This window comes from Podarcis vaucheri (assembly GCF_965113315.1).
Source record: "Podarcis vaucheri genome assembly, chromosome: 3".
Taxonomy (NCBI): domain Eukaryota; kingdom Metazoa; phylum Chordata; class Lepidosauria; order Squamata; family Lacertidae; genus Podarcis; species Podarcis vaucheri.
In genome coordinates this window covers 65649722-65659464 of record NC_138761.1, presented here as the reverse complement: position 1 = coordinate 65659464, position 9743 = coordinate 65649722, and the positions used below count along the sequence as shown (strand labels likewise).

Here is a 9743-nt window from a genome sequence, read left to right as displayed (position 1 = left end):
ACTGTAATGCTCTTATTAATTTATATATAGCTGGAAAAATTAGTGCTGTGTATTGCTTTTCCTGGATTATGTTCCAGCCTAATGTTGCTTCCTTTCAAAATGCTGAGATTTTTTTCCTCATTGGTAAGCTTTATGAACAGAAGGCAATTGGCAAAGGAAGGGATGCAGGTGGCGCTGTGGTCTAAACCACTGAACCTCTTGGGCTTGCTGATCGGAAGGTCAGAGCTTTGAATCCACACAACAGGGTGAGCTCCTGTTGCTGTCCCAGCTTCTGCCAACCTAGTAGTTCGAAAGCACACCAGTGCAAGTAGATAAATAGGTACCGTTGTGGCAGGAAGGTAAATGGCATTTCCGTGTGCTCCGGCACTTGTCATGGTCCTCTGTGCACCAGAGGTGGTTTAATCATGCTGGACACATGACCCGGAAAACTGTCTGTGGACAAATGCCAGCTCCCTCAGCCTGAAAGCAAGATAAGTGCCACACCCCCATAGTTGCCTCTGACTGGACTTAACCATCCAGGGGTCCTTTACCTTTTACCTTTACCTAAATGGCAAAGGACAACCTGCAAAGCATTCACTTTCAAAATTGCCTTTATTTAGATGGTGCAATCCAAATTTCGATTGTAGATACTTTCAGTTTTCCCCAAATCACAAGTCTCAGAGCTTATCATGTAAACATTGCTTCTCTATCAAACTGCATACAAAAGATGTATAAGCTAGAGATAATATTTGTGCAATACATTTTAATTACTTCAATAATATATTAAAAAATAACCTGATTAGTTCGCAGATAACAATGAATAACTTTTCCAATATATGTTACTACAAAATGGAACCAAAAATAATAATAATCAAGTTGTTGTTTTTTTAATAAAAAAACCTCAGGACTCGAGAGAATTAAATTCAGCTTAATCATCGGGAAGTCAAAACTTTCCAAACTCTGTTCTGGACTCCTAGTACTTACTAATACAATGAGGGATCAATCACTTTGTTAAAAACAAAACACCAGGTTTGATGTTTATATTGGCCTGGGAGCCCTGAATTCAAGCAGTACACAACTCAGAATCTTCACTAGTCACCATCATATACAGGAATATGAAGACCAAAGTAGTAAAGATAGTGAGGTTATCCATCACCAGATCGCCTGTTGTTTTTAAAGGGTAAATGCAGAGGCATACCCTTTTCCCTTCAGATTGGGGCCATGAAATAGGACATGGTTGATCCTGTCCCCATGCTGTATTCCCAATCCAAATGGCTTCCTTCTTCTCAGCTGCTTTGGTCCTGTGGGGGATCTTGTACAGATGTTCACAAGTATACAAATCCATGATTGTGAATCCCCCACTGCCCCAATCCAGCTGTGTTGCCTTGAGATACAAACCAACTAGAAACAGTTTTCTAGTTAGGAATGTGTACATTATTGGAGATTCAAATCAGAGAGCGAAGTTTGAAGCTAAGCCACTATACATATTAATTTCACCAGCATACTTTAAACTTCAAATACCTAACAAGTACATAAATTAAGGTGCAAATCTTAGCTAATTTTTAAATGTATTCCAAAGACTTATCTTTTAAAGATAAGTACAAACACACAGCCTACCATTATCAAACCCTTTTTGCTAGATTAGCCTTTGCCAAGTTTGCTGATACCCAGTATCAGGTTTTTAATATCAAAATATGAAGAGAAAGAGACCGTTCTTTTGTAAAACAGAAACTGCACATTTAATCCAAAAAAGTTTCAGAAAGATTAAGTCAGAAAGATAACAACAGAAGCAAGGCTCCAACCTCCAGTAACCCAGTTATTAGATTTGAACTGTGCAGAGAGTCAGTCAGTGGACAGAGATTTCCACTAGTTTATGGAAAGAAATCCTTGGGACCGTGTGTGTGTGTGTGTGCGTGTGTGTGTGTGAGAGAGAGAGAGATCTCAGAAATGAGAAATGTTTCACTTAGTCCAGAGATACAGGTTACTAGTAACAGTCATTGAAAGTGATTGATGAATTTATTGTTGCAGTAAATTAACTTGGCCCTATAAAGTTGGGGGTTAAGCTGACATATCAAACAGTGTGTTTGACAATTTGCATCCTGCTCACAAGCCCCTCTATGATGCCTCTAAAGGGTTCAGCTGAATGACCTTGCAAGACAACTCTGTGTGTGTCTGTGTGTGTGTGTGTGTGTGTGTGTGTAAGCCTGGCCTACTTGATCAACAGATCCACACCGGGAGGTAAAGAGAAGAGTAGTAAGCACCATATAAGAAGTTGCCTATACCTTGATCGAGTATTGGCAAGTTACATTGCCGCGATGAATTCAAATTAATCGTACTACACAAGCTGAGGGGGAAGCACTCGTGGGTTAAAAATGCATCTTGTGACAAAGCAGAAGTGATAAAGATGGGCACATCATTTACTGAACAGCTTCACAATGAGACATGACTGGAAACTCTACTACGTAATTTAGCACATCATGATTTTGTTGCTCCCCAGATGATGAGGCCAAGGATAGTTGCTCCTGCAACAAGCACAAGGATGAGGATACACAATTTCTTGCGGGACTTGCGCTGTGGGGAAGCAAAAGAGGAGACTGTCAGCGTAGAAATTCCTGAACTGAACGGTTCAAAGTGCTCCATCGTCAGATGATCTACCATCCAGTTCTCACCAGTGGCATGGAAAATTGTGTTTAAACATTTCAGACTTCAGGTGGGGATACCCATGGTTTGAATATTGCTCTTCCATTTGAAGCAAATTCCCTCCATATAGAAAACTCAACATTAACAAAACCCTACAGAACCCAAAACTGAAACAGTTCACATGTTTCGTTGAGAGACAGAGTGCAAGTTGAGAACTTGCAAGCTAGAGGTCTCTGGCGATTTCGAGATAGCAATCATGCAATCCTAACCGTGTCTACTCAGAAATAAGTCCTACAGAATTCAATGCAATTTACTGTTAGGCAAATTGGGTTAGAATTGCAGCCTTAGTCACTGTTTAGATTTACAGAAAAGACTAAGTTATGGGCACTCAATAGTTTGCTTTTAAAACCTGAAAAACCCCAACTCATAGGGAAACTTATTAAAATTTGTGGTACTTAGATCTCTCAACAACTTTTTAGATTACACATTACTTATTCTGTTCATAAAAAGAATAATTTTACTACTGGGGAATCAGAACTAAGTAGGTTTGATGAGTGTAACATTCACAACTGTGCTAAAGTTAGTTTTTATAAATACTATACATGTGGTGGGACAGTCTGTCCAATAAAAATGAGAGCACACCTCTTCAAAGCCACTTGCTTTCCATTTCAGTGCAGTGTATTAAATAGGTTCATGGTCATTACGGTTAACAAATGTTTTCAATCTGTGCCTCAGGGCTGTCCCCAGGTCAGCAGTCCTGGGCTTCCCCTTCCTTAAGGGCTTTTGCATAGCTGAAATGTATCCTTGAACTGGGATCATAGTTCTTGCTTGCCTGGAGAGAGGATGGTTTTGTGTGTGTGGAGATCTCTTGACCTTCTTATGATTGCAACACATGACTTTTACTGTACAAAGGTAAAAGTCGCATTTGTTGCTCTACCCACTTTGGTCTCTGCTCTCACCCACTTTTTGATTCTGCTGCATCCCCTAAACTTTGACCATGATGGAATGCAGCCCTAAGCCTGACAAATGTTTCCCAATACTGTACTACATTATCAGGCTTGCCGCTTGAGACTGCTTTTAGATTGGGCCTTATCCTCAGAGGCCCAAGTGACCCCTGTGGATCAAACTGCATCTCCCCAACTTAGCTATCCATGAAAAGTTGCAACAAAGTGCTTGCTACAGTTATCCATCTTCTGGTCATGGCATGGTTTAATGTAATGCACTCTACATGGAGCTGCCTTCAAAGGCTTTCTGCCTGTCCAAAAGGAGTTGGCAAGGCTTCTGGTGTGTGAGTGTAATTCAAAGTGATGGTTTTGATTTAAAACCCAAGATGGCCATGCATCAAAGCATCTGAAGGACCACCTTCTCATATAATTCCCTTGTCATATCTGCACTGGAAGTCCTTCTCTGGATCCCTCAACTTTTTTGAGATAAGGCAGCTGGTGATTAAATTGTTGCTGGCACCCATCTGTCTTTGAAGACGATGGAGCAATGTGCCTTGGAGGTTGAAAGATGGGTCCTTTTCTGTTTCAGCACCACACATCTGCAACCCATCCTGTGGAACCAAGATGTCTGCTTGTTGCCTTCTAGGTCAGCATTCAGGAACCGTACAAAGATATTCCTGTCCATGCATGATTTTGAGTGGTGTGTATTTGTGCTTTAACTCATCCTGCCTCCCTTATTACAAATGGAATGTTTAGTATGTGTTTTTTTTAATACGATTGTAAACTGCTCTGATTTTTTGTTGGAAAAGCAGAGCATTAAAAACGATCATTAAAAATATGGCCTAGAGGAGAGTGAGTCACCTGTACCTCACATTGCTAGCCTCTTAGTAAGTCTGAGAATTAAGCTTCAATTTTTTAATCAAAGGATGGAAAATTCCCAACATAATCTAGCTGCTTCTGCTCATATTTACCTGGTAGTCTGCTGCTCTGGACAACTGCTGATTTGCTTGCTGGACATGGACTTCAGCTGTTTCTACATTGGCTTCTATGCTGTCTTTGAGGAGAAAAATAAAACACAGAGACTTTAATCTGAAGGCAGAGTGAAATTCTCAGTAACAGAGATTGCTCTGGAACCTTACATCTTTAGTCCTGTTACTTGACTATGACACAGGAAAGAGGGGGCAATCCTAAGCACACTTATTTGCAAGAACGTTCAGCTGAAACAAACCAGGAAAAAACTACAGGTAACAAAGGACACGGGGCGGATGGTGGCTCATTCAGCTTAACACATACACCCTCCCGACAATACCAACCCATTGACCTCACACCCCTGCAACTTGGGTGTCTGGCTAGCATGAGAAGGGTTATGGTGATCCAACTGACTGATTCACATACCACAGGCAGTTATGGTGGGAGGCTGCTACATGTGTGGGCAGCAAGGGGCAGCCCCCACAGTCCTTTGACCTGCCTTGCACTTGCTTCCAACATGGGAGTGCGGAATTGCCTGAGCCTCCACCTGAGATCATTACAATGTGCATTATTTGCTCCTGCTGGCAGTAGTCAAAGATGAGCCATTGGCAGGGACATACATATTGTACTGATACTGGGACAGGAGACAAGTTGAACTACACATTACAGTGGGTAACTTTAAGTAGTGGCAGGGGGTGGGACTCAATGCAGGATCATCATTTTTAATGGCAGCCCTCCACTGTCCTCCCACCTTTTTTTTTTTAAAAGGTGTGATTCCACTCCTACTAAATGTGCTTAGGATTTTTCACCCCAACTAATAGGCTTCGGTTACACATGCAGAGAAGGAAAACGTAAGCTATTTCCCCAAGGTATGATCATAACCAACTTGTGGAAACAGACTGTATCCTGGACAAAAATGACTGCAACTAAGGCCACTCTGTATGCAGGCACAGTTTTTCTTTTTCTGAAAAAAATCTGTTTAAAAGTTCAGCGCCTTCCTGAGCTTAATGTATAGGTCTATAAAGTGTATACTTAAAACATAGATTTTTCTTATGCATAATGCTTTTTCTGTCAACTCTTCATTCTGAACATGCTCTGAATTTAATCCTATGAGGGCACAGCTCCTTTGAAATCTGAAAAGCTGTCAAGAACCATGTAAGTTGTAATACAAGAAACCAAGCTGAAGTACACTTTTCCCACAACAAAACAGAACAGCCCCTTGAGCACATTTCATATTGTATCTCTTTTAGCCTGAAATATAAGGCAGCTACATGTCAGTTAATAAAATCCAGAAGACGCATGGGCATATTCAGATTCTTCACAAGCCAAATTTTGCCTAACCAGATGATTGGGAAACAGCTAACTCTAGCTTTTATCAAATTACCGGGAGATTTCTAGATGCTAACTGAATCCAGCTACTATGCCCAAATGTTATGCTTACCTATCACATCTCCTTGTTCATGAATCATCATCCCCAGATCTTTAAATATTTCATTAATATCCAAAATGTCTGCCTGTAAACAAAGAAGATGTTCATGTTTATACATCTCCAACAGCCCTTAGCACAACTGCAGGAATTCACTCCCAGCAACGTTTGGGGGAAAATGGAAAAAGTGACAGGACAAATGGTTGGGGGAAAGAGATGTTTGGACTACGAAACCACAAAACAGCAAGCAGCACACACAAATCCTTTAACATTCACCATGCTACTTTTAACATATCTGGAAAACAAATTGGATGTCATGTATTTGCATATGGAATGTTTTAGCTAATTAATTAGGGTATAACCATGATCAGTTCCAGTCCTGATAGCTTTGTGTTAATGAGACACCAAAGTGTTCAACTCTGTGCAATCCATGTCTTTTTTAAGGTACAATCTAGTCTCCCTGTTTTAGCTAGATAAATCAGAGGTGTAATTCCTCCAATGAAATCAATAGGATCAAGTGGGCCTAGACTGTGCCATTTAGCAAAAAAATTCGTTATCTTTACTTAGACACTGTTTCACTCCATTTATGGTTTAGGAATTAAAATTCTGAAATATAGATGTACTTTGGTGAGCATGGTTCACTAGGTGGTGCAGGATAAGACCTTTTCTTTGGTTTTAGAAACTGACATTCAATCAGTGACATGGAAGCACAAGACTTAAGGGCAACAAATACTGGGGTAGGGAGAACCAATACCACAAGAGAAGTTTTTTTAAAATAGACTGTCAAATTAAGGAAAGAAAATTCCGCTCTTGATCTCAGTGCATTTCTAAACTTTGCCTTCTGCTCACCTCAAGCTGCCTGATGGCAGACTCTCTCTCCTCAATAAGACGAAGGTCATCTTCTGTGATTTCTTCTTCTAGTACTTGGGTCTGAGGCTGGCTATAAGTTAAAACACAGGATATCCAAGCAGATTATTAATTAATATACTTTACACAGGAATGTTGATTGCTAGCTGCCACTGACAACCAGATTGTGGGACCTATTTGAATACCACACACAGTACCCACCGAGTGAAAGTCATTAATTGAAGCTCTTAAGAGAAAATACATATAAAAACTGTAAAGTTTTTCTAGCAGAACAATGCAGGATTAAGATCACATCACACTTTGGCAATGAAAGCACCACATTTATGACACCTCATAAAAAAAAAACTTCAACAGGTTTTATTGCCTACTTGTGAGTGATTTTAGAATTTATAGCAATATTATGTGCGCACAGAGTTTTTTACCTAGTTTACTTAATTCAATAAATGAAACAATGTCAGGTTTTACAGCACTTCCTACCTGTCCCAGGACACAAGTGTTCCTTCTTTGTAGCTTTCCTCTGGGGCACCACCCTGCAAAGTTAAGAGTTGGAAAAACAACTTATTCTGAGGCATGGAATTACATCTGCTTCAATATGACACATCAACAAAAAAGAAGGTATAAGGAAAAAGGAAAAGTTGGATCAGCCCAATTTAATTTGCGTTATATCCTTAGCACTCCCTGAAGGGGGGAAAGTAATGCAATTGCAGGTGTAAGTTTCTACACTAGGGGGGGAAATGACTTCCTTCTGTGAACTTCTTTAACTTAACACATCTTAGGATCCAAGTCAACGTCTCGCCCCACAAAAAAAAAAATCAGTAAAAACAGAAAAGCAGCAAGATCACTTCAGTGTCATAACACTTCTTAGAACCACCTTAACTTCTTGTTCACATTAGGCTGGTCTGGGCCCTGCTAGATCTGCATACCCACCATACCCAACAGTTAGGGAATATTTAATGCACAAAGTAGAACAGCCATGATAGATGAATTTATATTCTCTTAGGCAGTGCTTTTTTTCTTTAAAAAATAATGTTTAGAGGTACTCTCATTTTCCTACTCATATTGAAATACTGCCCCTCAATGAGGCCAAACTTAGATTCACAAAATGTTTAGGGGTATGCGCACCCCTGCGTCCGCCCCCCCCCCCAAAAGCACTGATCTTAGCACTTAGCTAGACAGGTAAAGAAAAAGCGATTTATATGTGCTGTATGCGTGATATAACATTGTGCCACCAGATGGCGTCGTGAAGTCCCGTTTTTCTCTACCTGTTTTCCCTGTTTAAACTTACAATGCTTTAAACTGAAACGCTTTTAGATCCAGCCTTGGGTGTCAATTCTTGCAAAAGCTTATTTCACCTTTATGCTAGTTTCTGCTGCTGTAGATGCTACTAGATGAGACCTGTTTGCAATTATGTGGAGTATCACATGGTAATTCCTATTCACGTAAATATCACTCAGCTTCAGATCAACAAACATGAGAAACCACACCATGTTCCCCTGGCAATTGCCCACAAAGCCACATGCTGACAAAATCAGGCATGTTGACAGGGTCTTCTGGGTCCTGCATGCTATTGTATTCAAACCCAACTCTGACCACATGAAAGCTTCCCGTGTTCTATTCCACCCCAACCAAAAAGCTCCACCCTTGCTTGCGGCCCTAGGAGATTATCTGGTGCTTTAATAACAACAATTTAAAAAGCCACAACTTTTTGTTACAGGTGAAATTCAAGAACTTGTCATTCATTCACAAATGGAGCTTAGCAACCGATTGCATGTGAAACACACATTTCACCATGCATCCTAATATGGAGATAACTACTAAAGTAGTATTAGAGCAGATAAATGATAAATTCTACCCTGATTCCTCCATTATTCTATGTAATTTGTTTATTTGTGTGTGTTTTTAATTTATGTACCACGTGATTGTAAAGAAAACCCTCAAAGCGGTTTATAAAAGGTAAATCAGTATAACCAATAAAGATTTACAAACCTACTTTAAAACATGCAAAAGTTAAAACACTGAAACAGATTTTATACAGTGGTACCTAGGTTTTTGAACAGAATGTGTTCCGGGAGTCCGTTCGACTCCTGGAACAGTTCTAAAACCCAAGTGTGGCTTCTGATTGGCTGCAGGAACATCCTGCAGCCAATCAGAAGCCGTGGAAGCTGCACCGGATGTTTGGCTTCCGACAATTGTTCAAAAACCAGAACACTAACTTCTGGGTTTTGATCATTCAGGAGCCGATTTTTTCGGGAGCCAAGGCGTTCGGCTTCCAAGGTACAACTGTAAATGGAAACATCACACACACATTGGTATATACTTACTGATACCCTAGAGCTGGCTCGCACTCTGGCTACAAATTCTCTCTCTTTCTCAGCAGCTTGTCTTTGGACCCTCTGGAAATTCGTCAGTGCTGTAGTGAACTCATTTACAAGTCGGTCCTTCTGTATTTTTCTCTGACGCTAAGGGGCAAAATGTAATATATATTACATACGTGATAAAATGAGATAAATTTATTGTACAGTTGTTATTTAATTGGGCCAGAGTCGGTCATCTGTTTATTATTCAGTGCAGGAGTTTTCTACAAGCTGCTGGACATTAATAAAATGTGCATATATGACTGCACATTTTATTAAGGCAGACATCAAGTAAGGTCAGGGGCGATATGGACAAAAGTATTCTACACATTGATGCATCCCCGCTCTCTTTTCAACTATGCAGTGTGATGAACACACATTTATATAAGTTATGGAAGGGCATTTTATTATTGCAAAGCCTCTGGCCACTGAATGACGCCAAAGCCTCGCACATCAAGGCTTTGGAATGGATTGCAGTGAAAGTCCAGCACTTACACAGACAAGGACAGCAATTTTAAGTTGCGCCATGCCGGAACAGGATCACATGTACACCCCTTCCCCTGA

The 9743-nt window shown here is 40.3% G+C and overlaps 1 protein-coding gene across 2 annotated transcripts in view; it reads right to left on the bottom strand.

Annotated features, from left to right (window-relative positions):
* Positions 1-572: 572 nt before the first annotated feature.
* Positions 573-9743, bottom strand: part of STX7 (syntaxin 7) — a 30511-nt gene continuing 21340 nt past the window's right edge. For both annotated transcript variants that reach the window (XM_082216174.1, XM_082216175.1), the window contains exons 5-10: positions 9147-9284; positions 7303-7355; positions 6808-6898; positions 5974-6046; positions 4535-4617; positions 573-2550 (exon numbers count right to left, since the gene is read on the bottom strand). In XM_082216174.1, coding sequence (XP_082072300.1) covers positions 2455-2550; positions 4535-4617; positions 5974-6046; positions 6808-6898; positions 7303-7355; positions 9147-9284 — 534 coding nt within the window. In that variant the 3' untranslated portion in view covers positions 573-2454. The remainder of the gene's footprint in view (positions 2551-4534; positions 4618-5973; positions 6047-6807; positions 6899-7302; positions 7356-9146; positions 9285-9743) is intronic.